Source organism: Dendronephthya gigantea, unplaced genomic scaffold, assembly GCF_004324835.1.
Source record: "Dendronephthya gigantea isolate DGI-Jeju-01 unplaced genomic scaffold, DenGig_1.0 000165F, whole genome shotgun sequence".
NCBI classification, from domain to species: Eukaryota; Metazoa; Cnidaria; class Anthozoa; order Malacalcyonacea; family Nephtheidae; genus Dendronephthya; species Dendronephthya gigantea.
In genome coordinates this window covers 353,400-376,880 of record NW_021163175.1, presented here as the reverse complement: position 1 = coordinate 376,880, position 23,481 = coordinate 353,400, and the positions used below count along the sequence as shown (strand labels likewise).

The window sequence follows — 23,481 nt, the reverse complement described above, 5'->3', positions numbered from 1 at the left end:
AGAGTAGACAGAATCGCATACATTTCACAACACACACTTGATACATACGCCTCAATAATCCCGTCTGTTTTTTACTCCGAAGACGCATCGTTCCCAGCTACAAAATTCATTTATAAAACATTAAAAACTTTTCCTCAATTCAACTATTCAATTATATTTTTCTGTCTCAATACAAAAACTCAACTGGAGTGAACTAAACTGACTAGAAACGAGGAAAGAATATTCGAAGTGGAAGGACTCGCCATTTCTATCGTTAAGTCTAAGGTAAAACCCGTTTACACTTGCGATTTTTTGCTGTGATTTTATGTGCGATTTTCTTCTTTTGACAGATGTAAAAGAGTGATTAGTTACGAATGCTCTGATGTATAAGAACTCGTATTTGAACATCAGTAACTAATTCACTCGTTCACATCTATCAAAAGAAGAAAATCGCTCATAAAATCGCAAAAAGAAGTGTAAACGAACATAGTGTGGAAAATATAAAAATTACATACCTTGGGACCGAACTCGACGTAGAGAAGACAGAATTCTTATCATGAACGCTGCTGGGACAATAAGCGTGTGTCGACCTTCACTTAACATTCTCTCATTGCGAGCGATTACCTAAAAATTATCGTAATAAATAAATATCTTTTCCAGAAATATCTCACAACAAATTCTAGGCTAAATTATCGAAGATGCACGACAAAATACCTCGTCAGTATTTTCAAGTTCACAAACATTCAAAGCTGTTGGTGTCCAGAGTTTAATATCATAGTCAATGCCACTGGTAGCTAACACTAAACAACGAAATAAATCTTCTATTAAAATACTTTAGAAATGTACATTTTCTTGAAAATACTGTTTAGAACTGATAGAGCTATATCCAGTATAAATAAAGTTAGTTTAGTTTAGGTTTCCTCCTGTAGTAACACTGGATCAATAAGAGATGATCCTTACTGGATCTCTAGGAAGAACAGTTTAGAACTGATAGAGCTATCCAGTATAAATAAAGTTAGTTTAGTTTAGGTTTCCTCCTGTAGTAACACTGGATCAATAAGAGATTATCCTTACTGGACCTCCAGAAAGAACAGTTTAGAACTGAAAGACTTACTGGGTAGAAAAGGATGTGGTTGGACACAATTAACAATGCGACGATCACCCTCCAACAACATAACCACTTCAGAAGTCTTTTTTGACCAGATGAATATTCGACCACAATCACTGCCACTCAATATGTAATCATCTCCCCAAAAATTTGCTTCTTTGATCTAAAGGAAAAACTCTGTCAGTAAAATACTAAAGTAGGTCACATCTGGGTGCATTGCAAGCTAATGGGTTAACAAGAGACACTGACAGATAGTTTTGTTAACTTATTAACTGATAATACTCTTCCACTGATGAGTAAAATCATCTGACATTAGTAAAAAATATTATCCAGCAATATTTTGTTCTTACAATTGTGCGAACATTTCGGTGTCCTTTAAAAACTTGTTTCACATCAGAATAAAGAGGAACCTTGCAAGGAATTTCTTTAAAGTCTTTTTTGACTCGAAAACGAAAGAAATTTTGAATCGTCGAAGCGGCTTCGTCTCGTCTCGAGTTTTCGTCGATGGAACTCGAAGGTTCGCCGTGGTTCTCCGTGTCTTCACGATCTGTCTCGACTGCCGCAACCGGAGACTTAGAGTTCAGTGTGGGTGACTCAGATCCCCGGGTATCTGTATCCGAGGTTGCAGTTACCCTAGTATCTATTGAAGGTGAAACATTTACAGAGGATACAATCGCCGAGGTATCAAGAATACCATCATCCATTTTTTCAATACTTGAGGTATTTCTGGAGACACCTGGGTTCTGTCCCTCACAATCCATCTCTGGCAATTGCGATCCCAAACTGTCACAGCGTTCAGTGTCTCTTTCCAAACGTTGTACCTCATTGTCCATCGTCTGATCAGGCAGAGATCCCCCGGGATTCGTGACCAACAAGGGTTCATTCTCCGAGGATATAGTTCTCCTATTTATCTCATCAACATTTGATTCAATTTTACTAGTTTTTGTCGTTATTTCTCTTGGATCACCAAATTGCGATCCAGAAACACTATTATTAGGATTGTCTTCACCACGAGTACTTGTGCCGCAACTAAAATCACGTGATTCCTGCTGGTCTCGCACGTGTTCGACGCATGTTTCACTTGTGTCCATATTATTATTCATATTTTCCGTAACATCTGTATTTTCTATTACGTCATTCATACTTCCACTGACATCATCAACATTATCAGTGACATCATTTATTTCTTCGCTGACGTCATCGACATTTTCGCTGACGTCATTCACATCCTCAATGATGTCATCGATATTTTCAGGCACAGCTGAAGGCTCGTTTTGTTGTTCCAGCGGAGATCTTCTCCGTCTAGATTCCTGGATCCATCTTGATAGGTACCCGCGAATAGGCTGAGTAAGGCCGGAGCCTTCGCCCTCCGGTCGGGAGTTCGGCCCAGTGTCGGAGAAATCACCGCGCAGTCGCAGACGTAACCGCGACAACGATGTTTCATTGGCTGTGTCAGCGCAGGATCCTTCCTGATCATCCTCACTTTCGGACTGAAATTCTTTTGATTTAGGATTTGAATCAAAGAGATAGACATGGTCTGTGCAATAACTGGCGAGTAGATTTTGACCATCTGAACTACAAAAAAAAACAATGCCAATGAAATTCACTTTTCAGGTTACTACAGGAGGAAACCTAAACTAAACTAACTTTATTTATACTGGATAGTTCTATCAGTTCTAAACTGTTCTTCCTAGAGATCCAGTAAGGATCATCTCTTATTGATCCAGTGTTACTACAGGAGGAAACCTAAACTAAACTAACTTTATTTATACTGGATAACTCTATCAGTTCTAAACTGTTCTTCCTAGAGGTCCAGTAAGGATCATCTCTTATTGATCCAGTGTTACTACAGGAGTAAACCTAAACTAAACTAACTTTATTTATACTGGATAGCTCTATCAGTTCTAAACTGTTCTTCCTAGAGGTCCAGTAAGGATCATCTCTTATTGATCCAGTGTTACTACAGGAGTAAACCTAAACTAACCTAACTTTATTTATACTGGATAGCTCTATCAGTTCTAAACTGTTCTTCCTAGAGGTCCAGTAAGGATCATCTCTTATTGATCCAGTGTTACTACAGGAGTAAACCTAAACTAAACTAACTTTATTTATACTGGATAACTCTATCAGTTCTAAACTGTTCTTCCTACAGATCAAGTAAGGATCATCTCTTATTGATCCAGTATTAGGAAGCCCAAGCTAAACATATTAGACAGAACTTACCTATATTTCAATGACGTTACTTTGCACACTTCTTTGTTTAAAACACTTGGTCTGAACTGATACAGAAGACCACGCTGTTTGTCCTGTTCGTTGTTTTCCTCACCAGTGCTCAGTGATCTTCGATCATAAACTCTTAGCAAACTCTTTTCACAACCAATAGCAACATGGTTTGGCTGAACAGGATTCACGCAAAATGATGTCACTGGTTTCCCACAATCTATCAGCACATCCTGAAAAAACACAGAGTAATGAATTTTCATTCACAAAATGCTCTTCCACACAGGATGTCTTCTTACTGCTTCTAACCCAAGCCAAATATAAAATATGCCTAATATAAATACATAAGAGATGCCTGCGGAGGAGGCTAGCTTCTCCAGCTTCTTGAGATATTGTCAATAGCTTGCTGACCCAGGAACTTGCACATAGATATAGCTGACTTGTTGCAATTAAGTTGTATTTCAGAAGTCATAAACAATTACCTCCTTGCAACCATTGCACAGGCACTTCGTTTTAATTCGAAGATCAAATAAACGGACTGTGCCGTCAGAACCACATGACATAAAAGTGGATGGATCTCCTGGTGTGGTGTTCACCTGACAAACAAATATTCAATTTGTTAAAGTTAGTTTAGTTTAGGTTTCCCCCTGTAGTAACACTGGATCAATAAGAGATGATCCTTACTGGACCTCTAGAAAGAACAGTTTAGAACTGATAGAGTTATCCAGTATAAATAAAGTTAGTTTAGTTTAGGTTTCCTCCTGTAGTAACACTGGATCAATAAGAGATGATCCTTACTGGACCTCTAGGAAGAACAGTTTAGAACTGATAGAGCTATCCAGTATAAATAAAGTTAGTTTAGTTTAGGTTTCCTCCTGTAGAAACACTGGATCAATAAGAGATGATCCTTACTGGACCTCTAGGAAGAACAGTTTAGAACTGATAGAGCTATCCAGTATAAATAAAGTTAGTTTAGTTTAGGTTTCCTCCTGTAGTAACACTGGATCAATAAGAGATGATCCTTACTGGACCTCTAGGAAGAACAGTTTAGAACTGATAGAACTATCCAGTATAAATAAAGTTAGTTTAGTTTAGGTTTCCTACTGTAGAAACACTGGATCAATAAGAGATGATCCTTACTGGACCTCTAGGAAGAACAGTTTAGAACTGATAGAGCTATCCAGTATAAATAAAGTTAGTTTAGTTTAGGTTTCCCCCTGTAGAAACACTGGATCAATAAGAGATGATCCTTACTGGACCTCTAGGAAGAACAGTTTAGAACTGATAGAGCTATCCAGTATAAATAAAGTTAGTTTAGTTTAGGTTTCCTCCTGTAGAAACACTGGATCAATAAGAGATGATCCTTACTGGACCTCTAGGAAGAACAGTTTAGAACTGATAGAGCTATCCAGTATAAATAAAGTTAGTTTAGTTTAGGTTTCCTCCTGTAGTAACACTGGATCAATAAGAGATGATCCTTACTGGACCTCTAGGAAGAACAGTTTAGAACTGATAGAACTATCCAGTATAAATAAAGTTAGTTTAGTTTAGGTTTCCTCCTGTAGAAACACTGGATCAATAAGAGATGATCCTTACTGGACCTCTAGGAAGAACAGTTTAGAACTGATAGAGCTATCCAGTATAAATAAAGTTAGTTTAGTTTAGGTTTCCTCCTGTAGAACACTGGATCAATAAGAGATGATACTGGACCTCTAGGAAGAACAGTTTAGAACTGATAGAGCTATCCAGTATAAATAAAGTTAGTTTAGTTTAGGTTTCCTCCTGTAGTAACACTGGATCAATAAGAGATGATCCTTACTGGACCTCTAGGAAGAACAGTTTAGAACTGATAGAACTATCCAGTATAAATAAAGTTAGTTTAGTTTAGGTTTCCTCCTGTAGAAACACTGGATCAATAAGAGATGATCCTTACTGGACCTCTAGGAAGAACAGTTTAGAACTGATAGAGCTATCCAGTATAAATAAAGTTAGTTTAGTTTAGGTTTCCCCCTGTAGTAACACTGGATCAATAAGAGATGATCCTTACTGGACCTCTAGGAAGAACAGTTTAGAACTGATAGAGCTATCCAGTATAAATAAAGTTAGTTTAGTTTAGGTTTCCTCCTGTAGTAACACTGGATCAATAAGAGATGATCCTTACTGGACCTCTAGGAAGAACAGTTTAGAACTGATAGAGCTATCCAGTATAAATAAAGTTAGTTTAGTTTAGGTTTCCTCATGTAGTAACACTGGATCAATAAGAGATGATCCTTACTGGACCTCTAGGAAGAACAGTTTAGAACTGATAGAACTATCCAGTATAAATAAAGTTAGTTTAGTTTAGGTTTCCTCCTGTAGTAACACTGGATCAATAAGAGATGATCCTTACTGGACCTCTAGGAAGAACAGTTTAGAACTGATAGAACTATCCAGTATAAATAAAGTTAGTTTAGTTTAGGTTTCCTCCTGTAGTAACACTGGATCAATAAGAGATGATCCTTACTGGACCTCTAGGAAGAACAGTTTAGAACTGATAGAGCTATCCAGTATAAATAAAGTTAGTTTAGTTTAGGTTTCCTCCTGTAGTAACACTGGATCAATAAGAGATGATCCTTACTGGATCTAGGAAGAACAGTTTAGAACTGATAGAGCTATCCAGTATAAATAAAGTTAGTTTAGTTTAGGTTTCCTCCTGTAGTAACACTGGATCAATAAGAGATGATCCTTACTGGACCTCTAGGAAGAACAGTTTAGAACTGATAGAGCTATCCAGTATAAATAAAGTTAGGTTAGTTTAGGTTTCCTCCTGTAGTAACACTGGATCAATAAGAGATGATCCTTACTGGACCTCTAGGAAGAACAGTTTAGAACTGATAGAGCTATCCAGTATAAATAAAGTTAGTTTAGTTTAGGTTTCCTCCTGTAGTAACACTGGATCAATAAGAGATGATCCTTACTGGACCTCTAGGAAGAACAGTTTAGAACTGATAGAGCTATCCAGTATAAATAAAGTTAGGTTAGTTTAGGTTTCCTCCTGTAGTAACACTGGATCAATAAGAGATGATCCTTACTGGACCTCTAGGAAGAACAGTTTAGAACTGATAGAGCTATCCAGTATAAATAAAGTTAGTTAGTTTAGGTTTCCTCCTGTAGTAACACTGGATCAATAAGAGATGATCCTTACTGGACCTCTAGGAAGAACAGTTTAGAACTGATAGAGCTATCCAGTATAAATAAAGTTAGTTTAGTTTAGGTTTCCTCCTGTAGTAACACTGGATCAATAAGAGATGATCCTTACTGGACCTCTAGGAAGAACAGTTTAGAACTGATAGAGCTATCCACTGTATAAATAAAGTTAGTTTAGTTTAGGTTTCCTCCTGTAGTAACACTGGATCAATAAGAGATGATCCTTACTGGACCTCTAGGAAGATTAGTTTAGAACTGATAGAGCTATCCAGTATAAATAAAGTTAGTTTAGTTTAGGTTTCCTCCTGTAGTAAAACTGAATCAATAAGACAACTAAAAGGACAACTAAAAGGACAACTAAAAGGACAACAACCCCGCTTGCCCCACCACTGAAGATGATCCTTACTGGACCTCTAGGAAGAACAAGTTAAGCATATACTGTACCTCATATGTTGTTGAGCGATGACAATGAAATGGGTTCATTCCATGAGATGAATTAGTATTTATTTCGTTGTATTGAATAATACCATCCCCAGAACATGATGCAATCTAGAAATACATGAGGATACAATGATGTACTATGTAGATACCATATTATGAAAATATTACAAATATTACATTATATACCTTCGTACCACCAGTACAGGGGATAAATTTTGCACTGAAGATGTTTGCGTTATGACCACTTTGAATTGTGAGCTCTGGCTGGGAAGAAAATAAAATGAACAAAACATAATATTTCTTTTTTAATTCAAAGACATAATGGCAGATGGATTTCAACTTCATTTTATTTGTATGTTGCTTTGTAAACTATTATACATTCTTTCCTGGATGAAAGCCTAGTCTATTGTTACCATTTGTGAGTTACAACTCATGTATTGAATAATACCACTCCCAATTGGTTAGTTATGTACAATTAGTGAGTTATTGGTAAGTTATTGTTATCAATTGGTGAGTTTCAAGTTTCAACAAACATTTCACTTAATCAAGTACAATTATATTATCTGAGTTTTTGTCAATCTAAAATCTTTGCATCATTATTATGAGTAACAACTGATATAAGGTCGTCATGTTTGCAACTTTTGCAAGCACAATGCCAACATATACAGTGAATGACTAACTCCCTCTGATTACCAAATCTCTGCTACAAGTTGACTGGTACTGAAATTAGGAACTGATATAATTTCTGATGAAAAATATACCTTAGAAGACGAGAGATGGTAGATATTCAATTTACAATCATCTGAACCAGACAGCAAGGTATCTCCACAATCATTCCATACGACAGTGTTGACCTGAATAATATCAAAATTTAGCCTCAGAAGTATCTTATATCTTATAAAGCCTGGTTCACATATGACAGCTAACAGTGAGTGGGCTGTACTGGATAATATTAAAAAAGATTTATGCAACACAAGATATGAACAATTAAAACCCAGGCGTGCCTCAATCAAATATGAACCGAGCATTACATTGAAGTTTACATGAATTAAGGGGAAAAAGTATAAAAAGCCAGACTAGAAAAAAAAATGCCGACTTCATTTGTAATAGTAAGGCAAGATTGGACCATATTGCTTTAAAAATTCAAAGTTGAACGTCTTCTAGGGAGGAGGGAGAAGGTGGGGGTTAGCTGCCACCCTCTTTTCCCCGCGTCTGGGTAAGGGCAGCCCTGCTTGTGTGTAGAGACCATATAAAGGTTGGTATTCCCTAGAAAATGAGAAGGTAATACTTACACATCCCTCATGACCGATAAACGAATGCTCGCATTTCAATCTTTTGATTATATACTCACTTCCTAGTTGAAATAAAATACCAAACACTAATCAATGACTTGAAATAACGTTATAATTCTGAATACAAAACAAAAATGATAAATTTAGTTGGTTTAAATCAATTAAATGAATTTATTACCTAAAACATTTCTCTGTAAGTTAGTGTGTCGCCTATAACCATACGCCCGGTCATTCAAAGAGAAGAATATAGACCTTTTTCTATCCATTTCAACCTAATATTTTCATGAAATGATTCCGTCGAGCTCACAGACTTTTTTTCTTATTTTTTTATCTCGATTCGAGGAGACGCCATCTTGATTTTTAACGGGATACTTCATCTTGCAATCATGATTTGGCTTCTTTATCAATTAAAATGATTACCACATTTAATTAAAATTAGACTCAATTAAAGATTTAATTTCCACCGTAAACATTTAGTTTAACATTCCGCAGTTGTTCCTCGAAGATGATAAAAACTTTTCATGGCATTCAAATCGTCGATTGGAACCAAAAATACCATTTTCTTCACCATTAAACTACCAACAGATAGCATAGTACTTTTATTGTTTCATATTTCACCAGGTATTTTCTCAAAAGTGATAGTGGAAAAAGATTTCTATACAGAGCAACCGTGGTCAATGAAAATTCACAGAACATCGTTGAAAGATTTTTATTTAAACATCTACATGTATACAAATTTTCCAAAATCATGGCTTATTGAGAAAAACAAAATGGTTTTTGAGCAGAAATATATAATTTCTGCACAATAAATATAAATAAACTATAGTAAAAATGGACTATCGACAGTTGACTATCGACAATTGACGATCAGTGTTGACAAGATTTTAGTTTTGTGAAGTCTTTTAGGGCAAAACCTACAGTAACCAACATTTCATGACTTCACTAAATTGAGAGTTCAACTTTGGAAAACATTTCAGAAGCAATTCTGGTTCAAACCGTTCAAAAATATCCGATGTAAACAAAGTGAACTAACTTAAGAAGCTCTTTGGGAAAGAGCAATATTAGTTGTGGATATTCTTTTATACCCAGAGTTTTCATCGTAGAACAAGGGATAACTTTTTTCTACTGTATCACATAAAACAGAGACACAGATTCGTAAAATAACACCAATTGCCCCATCCACAAATCGCTAAAACCGTTCGTATCTAAATCTCCGTATTCAATAAGTTAAATTTCACACTGAGTGCCAAAGGATAAACTCTATTCTATATCATTACTCTACTATATAATACTATATTTTTGTTTACAAACATAACCAGAGGCTACCTCATGACTGCTCGAAGAGCATATAACAACTCTGCCTGCATACGAGATTCAAACGCGATGAGGTTGATATGAACCTGGGTAGAAAGAAAAAGATCTTAATTTACGAAATATCCCAGCAATCTAACAGGAAATAGCTTCTTTAGCACATCTAAATCTTACCTTTTCAGAGTGAGTGAGTTGTCGAAGACAATTAAGATAATCGTCTTGAGTTGTTTGTCCGGGAAAGCAAACGACCTAAAAAAATTTTGTAATTAGCAAAACAGACTGTGAGTTCCAAAAAAGACGAAGAATATGGGATATGCACGGACTGTAAATACCTTCTTAATGTATGTCTTGTAACTTTTTTCCATTAAACTGTTCACCTAAAAATGCAGAAACGGTGAAGTTGTAATGATGATACAATTGAGGTGTATATTAAAGTCAGCTTGCTTGCAAAGACTCGATAAAGATGATTCTACCTCATTATATCTGTAATCATCGTGAAAAAGACCAAACAACAGATGAATGTAGTTCCAGGTTGCTTGTCTGAACGCTCTTGTGTCAACACTTTCTTCCGTTCCAACACTAGAAATGATACACAAAAATTCGGTCAAGCATCTTGGCATGTACTTTAGAAGATGGAATATTATGCATTCTGTCCAGAATTTTTAAAACTGTTTTTACATTGTATGTTTCCAGCTTACGTGTTATAGGTTAAGTTTTCGCAAACTTTAAACTTCTCATCGAGTAATTGTCCCATTTCCGGGTAGAATCTATCGACCAGCGAGAAACCATATTCTTCCCAAGAATATTCGTTGACGTTCAATGATCGCTGATTGTTTTCATTTCTCGTATCAGCAAAATCCTTGTAACGAAAATTTGGATCCTTGAGGTAATGAGAGAAACTTTGTTCCGGGGTGCACGTGCTGTCAGAATAACTCACGTTTACCACTGAATTGAGAAAAAATGAAATAAAAAGCTCGTTAAAAGTAAAATTAAACGTTGCAATTTTTGCTGCGATTTTCTTCTTTTGGTAGATGTGAACGAGTGATTAGTCACGATTGCTCTGATGTATAAGAACTCTTATTTGAACATGCGTAAGTAATTCACTCGTTCACATCCATCAAAATGCCCCTGCAAAAACGCAGCAATATTGCGAATCAAAATTCATTCATCAAAATCAGAAATCACTTGGACGTACCTTCATCAGAAGCTATATTTTCGAATTCTTGACGTATTTTCTCGACCGAGACCTCGCCTTGATCTTTCTGTTTCTCCGAGACGGCATTCATCAACGCTACGAGTTCCTTATTGTCCCTAGACCTCCCTGTATGAACATCATTATCCAGCCCGTTCGAATCATGATCTGTGGTTAACGAGGGAGGTCTGAAGGTATGTCCACCTTCGAGGTCGATCTCTGGGGTCACCCCGCACCCATACACGAAACTTGATAGACAGTGGAAGTGAATCAAGATGGTGATCGCCTGAACTAATTCAGATAAAGACCAACTATCTTCACCCTCACGAAGATCCTATATAAAGACGCCATATTCATTAGTTCTGATGGAATTTCTCATGTACCAACACAAAGCAGTATCTACCTTCATATGATCTGAGTTCACCGTCCAAGGTTGATGTGCCAAGATTTTGTTGATATTATGCAAATTATACAGTTTCTTTGGAATGTGTTCCAAACCTTTCAACCACTTCGGATCACCTTCATTCTTCAAAAACTCTGACTCGTACAACTTCACCTGGTAATGAACGCAAATTTTAACATCCCAAAGACAACTACAGTACACTCATGTCAGGAAATATGTATAAATTACTCTTCTAGTTAAACAGGGAAGGAAAAATGATTATCCTTGACGATTTTCTTTGCAGAACAAGTCAAGACAGAAGCATACAAGATGAACTAAGCAGTCTTGGTAAGTCTTAAACATCATATGTTTTTTCTTTCTTCTCTTTAGGAATTTTTAGCGTAGTTTTTAAATGTCATAAAAAAAGACCTACCAGATAACAGCAACGATGGCGACTTGCAGCCTAAAAGAGAATAATAAAAAATTAAAAACATTTTTGACGGGAAAAAAACTATATCATAATAAGTATGCTCATAACGAAAAATACTATGAAAAAAGAGGAAACTGATATAAAAATCCGGGAAGAAGATCTAAGAATGGATTGAACAGAAGTTATATGGAAGGGCATAAGATATTATAAACTACTACGAGGGCTTCTGATTTTGAGCGGTTCATTGTTCAGTTAAGTAGTTCGGTTGCACTCAACACGGCTAAGAGGACATACCAAGATTGCAATGTAACATCTCCAATCGAAAGGCAGTGGACCTTCCGCCCTCATGAGGTAGAAATGAGTGTTTAGAAAACACTCCAAGTACTGAGGATGATAACCCATTAACCAATGAACGTGGGTGAGACGACCGCTTGCTAGGAATGATTCAACCAGTAAACTCTCAGTATCATCTTTATTACCATTCAATGGAATCACCTGCAAGAAAACGAGAAATAAGAAAGTTGTTTAGTCTGACCACGAATGATGAATGTCCACAGGGTGGGCAACTTTGTATGACTCTATATTGCAACCCTTGTTCTCGTTTGATGAAGCTATGATAGTTGATGAAACTCTCATGTAAACTCTCGCTTGTCAACTCTCATGCAACTCTTGTTCTCGTTTGATGAAGCAATGATAGTTGATGAAACTCTCATGTAAACTCTCGCTTGTCAACTCTCATGCAACTCTTGTTCTCGTTTGATGAAGCAATGATAGTTGATGAAACTCTCATGTAAACTCTCGCTTGTCAACTCTCATGCAACTCTTGTTTTCGTTTGATCAAGCAATGATAGTTGATGAAACTCTTATGTGAACTCTCGCTTGTCAACTCTCATGCAACTCTTGTTCTCGTTTGTTCAAGCATTGATAGTTGATGAAACTCTCATGTAAACTCTCGCTTGTCAACTCTCATGCAACTCTTGCTCTCGTCAAGAAATGACAGTTGATGGTAAGTAAATCCTGGCACGTCAACGTGGGAACTTGACCCATATACGCAATAATATTTCACTATTTCCTCTTCCGAAAATATGACGTGGGGACTTCTAGATTTCTGACCTTCTTTCTATATTTATCACGTACATTCAAGGTCATAAAAACAAACTTATAAATTTTACACATATGTTTCGCATAAACTGAAAAGCATCGCTAGCTAAAACATGACAGTGCAGCCTGTGCAGGTATATCAGTTATTTAACGATTATGAAAACACAATTCCACAAACTATCTAAATGCGCAATGTTTACAGAATTTTCACAGTGTATCTAGCGCAGATACTGCGTAGACAATCCAGCCGGGATATTTGTTTTAATCTCAGCGTGATATAATTCGGTTATGAGTCTTGATGGTGATAAGGTTTGCAGGCGAAAAATAGTTTTAAATACGTGCGTAAATGATAAATGTTACAATGAGGTTACGTACTGAAATTGCTTTAACAAAGCCGCACCCTGGTTGTATAGAATAATTACCTAAACACTGTCTCACTAGAGTCACGTTCTTTTCGTAATATAGTTCATTGTTTTCTAATGAATGGCCTTATCAATCATCCCACGTTTTATCACGTTCATGCAACAGGTTTTTCCACAAAGACAAAATCATTCAAAATATCTTAACGGGGGTAGGATTCCAAATGGGAAGACATTGCATGAATGAATTTTTAGCAGGGATAACCACATTTGTGCGTCATAAACATCCTGGTAATTGTCTGGGGACAATTCGGCGGAAACGAAAGCTATAAAATATAGTTATGTAACAGAAGGGTTAGAATTTTTGAATACATGCAAGATATTATGCACATTAGATCATGTTCTTAACAATAAAACGAGGTTTGACACCAAAAATCTTAAGTCAACATGCATCATCAGAATTATCCAAGGCAACCAGACAAACTTTGTAATTTAATCCTTGAAGGTCACGCAGTTTACTTCACAAAACATTGCTAATGAAAGCAGTTTGACAGGGTAATATACACCTGGTTTATTATTCTCAGTGTGAATAACACCTTGAAGAATTGCTATAGTTGTTTTACTTGCAATGAGCCAGCCATTAGTGATATGAGATCCAATTAGCTTGAAACAAATTTAATCGCTTGAGCAGGTTACAAGAAAGGTTCACAGATTTTGACACAACAAAGCAAGTAAAATTTTGGTAGAATTGGTATTTGCTGATAACCCTTACAGGATAGATTCAATTAGCCTAATGTCATCATCTGGAATTACTTAATGTAAACAGAATTTTGAATTCGAATAGACTGGATTGATTGAGAACAAACACATCATTTGAAAAGAAAGAAGCTCTGTCTAGTTAGAGATGATTTTGAACCTCACTAGTCAACATAACTATTTTACAGTGTTTCTTGCTAACACAATAAACTAGTAATGTCTAGTAATGTATTTTTATGCAATTCCCCTTTTAATGTTGACCATTACCTGATTACAATGAAGCTAAACAATTGACATTGTTAGCATTGTTATGCCCCAAATATAGCTCAATGTTGCATACAAATACTCTTAAATACTTAAGGAGAAAATGAGAAATATCACCAGCATTTATAAACAATTTATATGTGGTCAAGAACAGAAGAATATTAATTGCTATTTATCTTTAAAATTTTGAGGTTTTTTATAAGTAAACAAAGCGTGAATATCCCGCAATGCTTAAAAAACAATAATGAGTTATTCTAGTCAAAGTTAAAGCCATGACTAATTTGCTTAAATCATCCATGGAGAAATCAACAATTTATATTGCTTTTTCATGAAAACAGGTCTCACAACAGGGTATCAGACACTGCATCATGTATACAATATTGAATTCATAACTTGCAAAAGCCCACAGCAAAAACAAAACTATTCTCGATTACCCCTTCAATTTGTGGTTAAACCAAATGATTAACAACATATTAAATTTATTGACCACATTATTATTAACATGACAAACGCTGGGAAATATTCAGGAGAAAATAAAATACGACAAGAAATAATTATGTTTAAACTTATATCTTGGGCATAAACTAACCACTGAAGCTCAGAGGATTCTTGAGACTAAAAAACTAAACGAAACTTATGATCTATCTGGGCTTTAGATTTGAAACGTGCAAAAAAACATTCAACATTTGAATAAGAGCTTTAGTATTCAATATAATATATTATCTGGGATTCTTGTGTCGTTTTCACTCAAAGTTTAAAAGAATGAATAAAGTTCTTGCTTAGTTCAAAGACTACATAGTTTTTTACGAAGTTTTAAGGGTTTTCCCAGCGGCCACGTTGGTGATTGTGGACAAGAATGCAATAATTGTTAAATATTACGTAACAATATTTCACAAATTTTTGTTGCTTTTAAGAGCTTGAAATTATGAATAACAATAAAATGATCATTTCCGTTCAACTAGGAGTGCTTTTTTAAGTTTCGCCAAGCAAAAAAGCATTTGAGTAAACGAATATATCGCAGATTCAAAGCGCAGCTGCAAATGTTACTTTCGTTCATCCCACAAAATACACAAAACAGTTATTAATAATTTCTTTATATACATTTTGAGACTCTTCCCCGCCGAATTAAAATATATATTGTATATTTTACAAACCTCTTTTGAAGGAATAAAAAACGATGGTCCCACATGAACCTTCCGCGGCACTTTTTCCCCGTTCTCCTGTTGAAGATGAAACAAAAATAATTCCTTTACACAAATGTCAAATTTGACAAAAGTCATTCGCGGCCGTCATTTTCAATAATTTCAATTGACAATTGCGTTTGATATTTTCAGTTTAACTGACCTTTAACTCTTGCAAAAGTATCGTTAATCCTTTGCGTACATCTTCAAATGGACAAACATTTGACAGTCGCAGAATAGCTGGAAGATAAGCTTTCAATACTTCAGTCTGTCGATCGTTTGCCAGCTCCTCAGCCCGATGGCGAACCAAATCGAGAATGTGTTTTCGACGTGATAAATCTCTGGAACAGAGGGCGAGTAGATTAAAATGAAGAGAATCACTCCCCTCGATGTATTTCTTTTGTCCCTGGCTCATTATTTGGTTGGAAAACAGCGTTGTATGCTCGGAAAATACTTCAAAATGTCATCTCATATTGGAGTATAAAGTTAGTCTGCCCGCCATTGTCTACAGGAAATCCATGGAAAATTTCAGTGTGCCGAACAAAATGTAACCAATCAGAAACGAGGACTTCCGGGCTCTGGCCAATCAGGATGCAGTATTTGTGGTGTCATGGTACACGCCCCCAGAAATATAATTTTAAGATTGCATCAGAAACAACATGGACATAAATAGTGTTTATTGTTTTATACTACAGGGATTATTGATTTAAATATATCAAATGTAGTCGTTCCGGAGTTAAAAATATTAATTTTACTATTGAGGATATAAGATGGCCGTTACTACGACTCCGAATTTTGGTTACAATCGACGAATTGATAACGTCTGCTTTATAATGTTGATCCCACATGTGGACACCTACAACTTTGGGAAAAAACCGTGGGAGTGCTGGAAAGATGATCCCGATTTTACATCCCACATTCAATTGCATGTATCCGTCCCTTTCGCTCCCTGGAAATCAACGACCACCACGAGCATTCACATCGTTATAACATCATTGATTAGTGATTACTTCAACCTGTTATCATATTGGAACCAGACTTGGGTGGAGCACCTAGGCGTGGTCTTCAACCATGTGTAACACCCACTTTTGGTTTTCAGACTTCAAGAGACATTTCCTTCTCTTCGGATATATATTGGAATGATCAGCTCAAGGACCACCACTATATTGTAATATTATCAGGGTATCCTTAATCTGTTATCTTATTGCATTGGGTGGGATACTCGCTCTTCTACCATCTGTAATGCCGGAGGTTTTTAAACTCTGACAGCCAAAATTTTGGGTACCTATGCTATGGACAGCTCTAAAATTTATAAATTATGAAAGAAGGTCAATCTTTATAACCTTCCATATACCTTACCAAGTATGATCAGTAAATCCCTTTAGAACAACTCTGCTACTAGCATTGAATACCTAAAAAAAGTATGGTGTTGTAGATGGTTACATGGTGTTGCAGATGGTTGCATGGTGTTATAGATGGTTGCATGGTGTTATAGAAGGTTAAGAAACATAGTCATTTCATGAACACATCTCATTGAAATCAGGAGATCAATGAAACACAAATCATTCAGCTAGGTATAACCTTTGCAATGCCACTTTCAGTTCCAAGTTTTTATCAAAAGATAGGCAGAAATAAACACTGCCAAAATAGACAAAACACTTCTTGACGTTTCGACCTGAGGGCCTTCATCAGGAGAGTTGACGAAGGCCCTCAGGTTGAAACGTCGAAAAGTGTTTTGTCTATTTTGGCAGTTGTGATACCACATTTGATGCTAAGTTGTTTGAAGACGCTGCCATGCTGCTCCTTGGTTATATTAGAAACACTGGTTACTCACCTGGTATTATTCCTATTTAAATATCCAACTATGAAAAAAGACAGTGAAAATTAACAAAACTACGATTATTAATTTAAAAAACAATTTCTTTTGTACATATTTTTATGCTAAATAAATAAATTGATTAATATTATTTTCGTCTCTTTTGATGTATTTGTGTTCAATAAGCCATTCTATTTGTTCTTTGATTAATTTCTTTTGTGGTATAAACATGTTTTTTAGAATTTCTACAAGTTCAGTCTGAAGTTGAGCGTTTGATAGTGTTTTTCGCATTTTCATAATTCGTACAATTCCCTCCTAAAAAACGAAAAGAATTAATCACTGACAAGTAACTCTTGTTCTCGTTTGATCAAGCGATGATAGTTGATGAAACTCTCATGTAAACTCTCACTTGTCAACTTTCATGCAACTCTTGTTCTCGTTTGATGAAGCAATGATAGTTGATGAAACTCTCATGTAAACTCTCGCTTGTCAACTCTCATGCAACTCTTGTTCTCGTTTGATCAAGCAATGATAGTTGATGAAACTCTCGTGTAAACTCTCGCTTGTCAACTCTCATGCAACTCTTGTTCTCGTTTGATGAAGCAATGATAGTTGATGAAACTCTCATGTAAACTCTCGCTTGTCAACTCTCATGCAACTCTTGTTCTCGTTTGATGAAGCAATGATAGTTGATGAAACTCTCATGTAAACTCTCGCTTGTCAACTCTCATGCAACTCTTGTTCTCGTTTGATCAAGCAATGATAGTTGATGAAACTCTCATGTAAACTCTCGCTTGTCAACTCTCATACAACTCTTGTTCTCGTTTGATCAAGCAATGATAGTTGATGAAACTCTCATGTAAACTCTCGCTTATCTTACCTGTGTCCGAAGTATTCTCAAAGCAACGATGGCTTCATTATCTTCCTCGCGATGCTTATCTGTTGATAGCTGAAGCCTTCCAATGAAATTTATTTTTCCACGCTTTTGTACTTTTCCATTTTTTCTAAAGACGAAGCAGATTCATGATTATGAATGATCGCTATCATAGGGTAAAAGTTATCCAAATAGATTTCGAAAATTTAACAATTAAAAGAGTTGATAAACAGGGGCAACTGACTGTTCAAACTTACATTAGAGCAAAGTTGTGATTGACACAAAATGTCGATTGTTCTTTTAGTTCTTTCGGAGAATTTACAGCAGGATCACATATCAGAATTTGCCGTTTTAATTTAGGAAAGGCGATAAGCGACTAGGTGAAAATAGACAGAAAAGTTGATGAAATAAACACGATGTATTTTTCTAAAACCGCTCGTGCTCAGAGGTTTATTTAATCGCTGTTATGAGAAATAGATATTTCTTACCCATAATGTTCGACGAAGCTCTGATTCAGGCAGTTCCGTCGCTAGCCTAACAATAAAGATTCGAACTTTTAGTTCAATCATTTCTTTCTAAAAACTCCAAATCATTTTTACCTTAAATCATGAAACGAGAGTTTATCGCTTCGTCTCTCGTTCCAAGCAAACAGAACTGCCATTTGAAACGTTGTGACTTCTATATCGTATTTCCCCTGTTCCGTTGCGAAAGTTATCTATGGTATGAAGCGAAAATTCACGATTACTTGCAACAAGACACAAGTATTTTCATAGCAAGAGTTTAAAACTTTCAGACTTACCACGCCGTTGGACATCAGATGAATCCATTGAAGTTTCCGGCCGCTGTGACTTCGACGATAGAATTCTTCAACTTCGGGAATAAAATCTTCGAGCTGGTTCAAAAATATACAAGAAATCGCAGTTGAAGTGATTCACAGGCTGGGAGACTTTGCTGGGAGATGGTTTAACGTGAGTTTAATAGAAATTTGAGGAGATACACGGTCAAGACGACTTACTTCTGTCGGCAAAGATACGGCTACCCTTTCAGAACTTCTTGCCCAAGCACCGGCATTCAATATCTTAATGGCTATAGAATCTATGGAAAAAAATAACGTCGTTCAAGTAATGAATGATACAATAAATTGAACTACAAATTTTCAAAAGCAGTTGTTTTATCAAGTTTCATCACCTGCCATGGGTGAACGATTTCTGTAAACATCTTTAAACGCCTGGTTGAGATCTTCACTGACTTTTATATCTTGAAACATCCTCGCTAGTTTATTAATATAATCTGCTGGCATCCCAACATCCTGTGTTCGAAAAAAGGTTTCATTTTTAGGATAAATCCAACAATTTTGACTGAGGAATTGTAAAGTTAACTCACTCTTAACCATTCGACCATATTTTCTTCCAAATCACTGTCTGTTGAACAATCTAATATCAATCTTCTTGTCAGATGAGCTTTGTGGTACCTGGAAAATAAAGAACATAATGGAATTATCTGGATTGTAAGAACAGAATCTCTTTCACGGAAAGAGAGCTTACTCACCTCATAAAAACATCCTTATTATCAACATATTTCAAGACCAACAGCTATACATTCAAGAAAATAATAATCATGTGAGGAAACAGCTGTTCTTCCTAGAGATTACTATACAGGAGGAAACCTAAACTAAACTAACTTTATTTATACTGGATAGTTCTATCAGTTCTAAACTGTTCTTCCTAGAGGTCCAGTAAGGATCATCTCTTATTGATCCAGTGTTACTACAGGAGGAAACCTAAACTAAACTAACTTTATTTATACTGGATAGCTCTATCAGTTCTAAACTGTTCTTCCTAGAGGTCCAGTAAGGATCATCTCTTATTGATCCAGTGTTACTACAGGAGGAAACCTAAACTAAACTAACTTTATTTATACTGGATAGCTCTATCAGTTCTAAACTGTTCTTCCTAGAGGTCTAGTAAGGATCATCTGTTATTGATCCAGTGTTACTACAGGAGGAAACCTAAACAAAGGTTATAAAGTGACTATTCCTCTTAAAAGCCAGATCATGGTACTTACAACATCTTTTAATTTTGCTTCAATTTCATCAGATGTCAATTTCTTACTGAAGGGACTTTTCCTCAACAACATATCGCAGAAGTTTGCCAGCAACTCTGGACATTTTGACTCTGGCACTGTCTTGCTTGAACTTCTGTTATGAGTTGGAAGATTGTACAGGATTAGGACGAATTAAGGAGGAATAGGAGGGATTAAAAAGGATTAGAGATGATTTATATGAGAGATAATCCAGCTTGAAAATCAATTGGTAAATACAAATTGTGAGATTACTTACGATTTAATATTCGTTGGTAATTCTATATTGAATATTGTGGTATCATTGACAACTCTTTTGAAAGATTTATCTCTTGCCGTTAAAAATCTTGGATCATCATTGAAAGCTTCTTTCACCAAAGAACTGAATCGATTAAATAACATCAGGAGTCTGTCTACGTATTTCTCTGAGTCCTGAAGAGAAAAAAGTATCATAAAGGTAAAAACTAGTGATTTATTTTACTCTGTCTAATGTCAGATGATTTTAATCATCAGTGGAAGAATACTGTCAGTTAATAAGTTAACAAAACTATCTGTCAGTGTCTCTTGTTAACCCATTAGCTTGCAATGCACCCAGATGTGGTCTACTTTAGTATTTTACTCTGTCTAATGTCAGATGATTTTACTCATCAGTGGAAGAGTACTGTCAGTTAATAAGTTAACAAAACTATCATCAAGGGACATATCATCAAGGGACATATCATCAAGGGACATATCATCAAGGGACATATCATCAAGGGACATACCGTAGATATTGTTGCCGCTGCACCAATCATATCAGCTAAACCAGTAGTTATGACATGATTTTCAAGGTGACTGATCATTGGTTGAACGCCATCAGAGACCCTGTCCATCAGATGAAACATCTTTAACAATTCTACATAAAGTCAAAGGATTGAACCATTAAAAATATATTTCCTTTTGAATACTAGTTTCCATAAGTTAAAAGTACAGAACTGACTCACTTTCAGTGCAGTTTCCTGCAATAAACCCAGGACATTCTTCCAATATACAATCTTTAACATCACTCACAAGAACATTGACACAAACTTGACTTAACTTTGAGAGAGAAAAAAGCAGAAAATAATATAATGATAAAATCTTACATATCAGAGACTTTGCCTCATAGACTAAGAAATTCAATGTCAGTTAATAAAAGTGACTCACAAGTTCACAAGAGTTACATCCTTGTGACGTTTCCAGATATCTTTGTGCACGATGTTCTTCCTCATGTAGTTTACTATGAGCCTGAAATAAATGGAAATAAAGTTACCAAAGGTTTCACCAGAGCTCCTTTTCCACAAAAAAAACAGTCCAAAGCATGCAGATTACCTTAAAGCAGTTTGAATACCTCAACTTAAAGTCAAATACTTACATAATTCATGTATTGTTCAACTCCATTTTCTTCCAAGTACATTGAAGCAACATTTGAATAAAACTGCCTGGTCGCATCAAGATAAGCCTTCTCAAAATTTTTACTGTAGATTCGTAATTTATCATCTTCACTGCAGCAGAGATTCACTAAAATAAGTACAAAAGTCCCAGGATATAAAAGAATGATTTTAATCCCAGGCCCAAAGTGAAACCACATCATAAACATACCATAGGATTCCCTTACACCAATAACCAATTGAGAATCAAATGATTCCCCAGCACGTTCATCATGAACAAGCTTCATAGCACTTGCTTGAAGTTTTCTATTTATGTTTGAAAATATAATTTCATTCCATGTGTCCAGCATCAGCTAAAGAAATTCAAAAAGATTAGTTAGATTGATGAGACCGCTAGATCAGGTTTACCCCTGTAGTAACACTAAACACTGGATCAATAAGAGATGATCCTTACTGGACCTCTAGGAAGAACAGTTTAGAACTGATAGAGTTATCCAGTATAAATAAAGTTAGTTTAGTTTAGGTTTCCTCCTGTAGTAACACTAGATTAATAAGAGACGATCCTTACTGGACCTCTAGGAAGAACAGTTTAAAACTGATAGAGCTATCCAGTATAAATAAAGTTAGTTTAGTTTAGGTTTCCTCATGTAGTAACACTGGATCAATAAGAGATGATCCTTACTGGACCTCTAGGAAGAACAGTTTAGAACTGATAGAGCTATCTAGTATAAATAAAGTTAGTTTAGTTTAGGTTTCCTCATGTAGTAACACTGGATAAATGAAAGATTATTTTCTTACCTTTTTAATTGAGCTTGACTCAGAAACTCCAGTTTTGTTATTTTTCTTGCCACTGTTATTTTTAGCATTGTGAGTCTCAAGGGATTTGAAAGGCTGAGCAATATATTGACATTGAGCAAAGAATTTTGTCCATTCTTGAATATATGTTTTCAGCAAAACTGAGTCATCATCTTCTTTCATAACAATCTGGTGAAAAGCATCAAAGAAATGAGTCATCTGGCATTAGACAGAGCAAGGCACTGGGTGTATTGCAAGCTAATGGGTTAACAAGAGACACTGACAGATAGTTTTGTTAACTTATTAACTGACAGTACTCTTCCACTGATGAGTAAAATCATCTGGCATTAGACAGAGTAAAATACTAAAGTAGGTCACATCTGGGTGCATTGCAAGCTAATGAGTTAACAAGAGACACTGACAGATAGTTTTGTTAACTTATTAACTGACAGTATTCTTCCACTGATGAGTAAAATCATCTGACATTAGACACAGCTAGTTTATTATTATATCTTACCCTCTGAACATCATTGATATATTCTGATACAACTGACTTGAGAGCCTCAAAGATCTTCATCACACCTTTCTCGTCCCATTGTGAAACTTTATGGACATCCCTAACAGGAATTATATTTAGTTAGTACTTAGTTGTAGTTGTCGTCTTTCTTTTGTGTTTAAAAACTCTATTGGAAAGCAATTTATGGTGCAATCACCGCAATGCAATAAACTAAGCTCATTTCAATATAAACTGGATATTCTGTAATGAACGACCTTTAATTATATTAAACCAGACTGTTCATTTTCTTCATAAAAGATTCATCAACTTACCAGAAGAGGTCTTGCCATTCAGACTTTGTAACACCTTTTTGTTTCAAAATTTTTATAACTATGGGCTTCATTGCCGGCCATTTCTCATTGAATTGTTCTTTGGCTTGCTCCTTTTCATTCAATAGCAAAGGAGAACTCATTTTCGGGGCGAATTTTGCTCGAAAAATTACAAAAAAAACAAAGATTATAAATTTATAATAATTTTCAATATTAATTAAGTAAATTGACGACATTCGAAACACGGAGAGGAGCCTGGGTTCGATATGTAGACCACTGAACTATATAGTAATACTGGATAAAACTCGCGATGAAAATGAAAGTCGGGGAAAAAGTCGCGATAAAAGTCGCGATGAATAGGATAAATTTAAGTCGCGTAAAAAGTCGCGCAAAAGACGCGTTAATAGACCTTTCTTATAATGACGTCAAACGCGGAAAGTCTGATGTTACACGAAATTTGATTGGCTCCAGAAAACTATCG

General features: G+C 35.7%; 3 protein-coding genes across 3 annotated transcripts; all 3 read right to left on the bottom strand.

Moving 5' to 3' along the window:
- Positions 1-12: 12 nt before the first annotated feature.
- Positions 13-8,546, bottom strand: LOC114537806 (DDB1- and CUL4-associated factor 6-like). The gene is made up of 12 exons (XM_028558903.1): positions 8,405-8,546; positions 8,227-8,288; positions 7,696-7,788; positions 7,121-7,198; positions 6,938-7,042; positions 3,790-3,903; positions 3,311-3,540; positions 1,438-2,662; positions 1,094-1,250; positions 694-779; positions 495-603; positions 13-97 (listed from the first exon to the last, which is right to left on the bottom strand). The coding sequence occupies exons 1-12, from the start codon at positions 8,490-8,492 to the stop codon at positions 72-74; spliced, it is 2,373 nt and encodes a 790-aa protein (XP_028414704.1). The 5' UTR covers positions 8,493-8,546; the 3' UTR covers positions 13-71.
- Positions 8,547-8,990: 444 nt separating this feature from the next.
- On the bottom strand, positions 8,991-15,720 carry LOC114537826 (sestrin-1-like). Its single transcript, XM_028558924.1, has 11 exons — positions 15,366-15,720; positions 15,176-15,241; positions 11,836-12,036; positions 11,545-11,574; positions 11,133-11,285; positions 10,733-11,063; positions 10,236-10,482; positions 10,011-10,116; positions 9,870-9,914; positions 9,712-9,786; positions 8,991-9,626 (listed from the first exon to the last, which is right to left on the bottom strand). Exons 1-11 carry the CDS (start codon positions 15,615-15,617, stop codon positions 9,549-9,551), a joined length of 1,584 nt encoding a protein of 527 aa, XP_028414725.1. The 5' UTR covers positions 15,618-15,720; the 3' UTR covers positions 8,991-9,548.
- Positions 15,721-17,138: 1,418 nt separating this feature from the next.
- LOC114537803 (cullin-5-like) lies at positions 17,139-23,203 on the bottom strand. The gene is made up of 20 exons (XM_028558901.1): positions 23,004-23,203; positions 22,693-22,792; positions 22,179-22,364; positions 21,592-21,733; positions 21,365-21,510; positions 21,157-21,237; positions 20,955-21,048; positions 20,736-20,866; positions 20,231-20,403; positions 19,957-20,089; positions 19,441-19,484; positions 19,276-19,363; positions 19,081-19,201; positions 18,908-18,987; positions 18,692-18,784; positions 18,492-18,607; positions 18,381-18,426; positions 18,150-18,268; positions 17,899-18,022; positions 17,139-17,333 (listed from the first exon to the last, which is right to left on the bottom strand). The coding sequence occupies exons 1-20, from the start codon at positions 23,141-23,143 to the stop codon at positions 17,139-17,141; spliced, it is 2,352 nt and encodes a 783-aa protein (XP_028414702.1). The 5' UTR covers positions 23,144-23,203.
- Between the last annotated feature and the right edge of the window lie 278 nt (positions 23,204-23,481).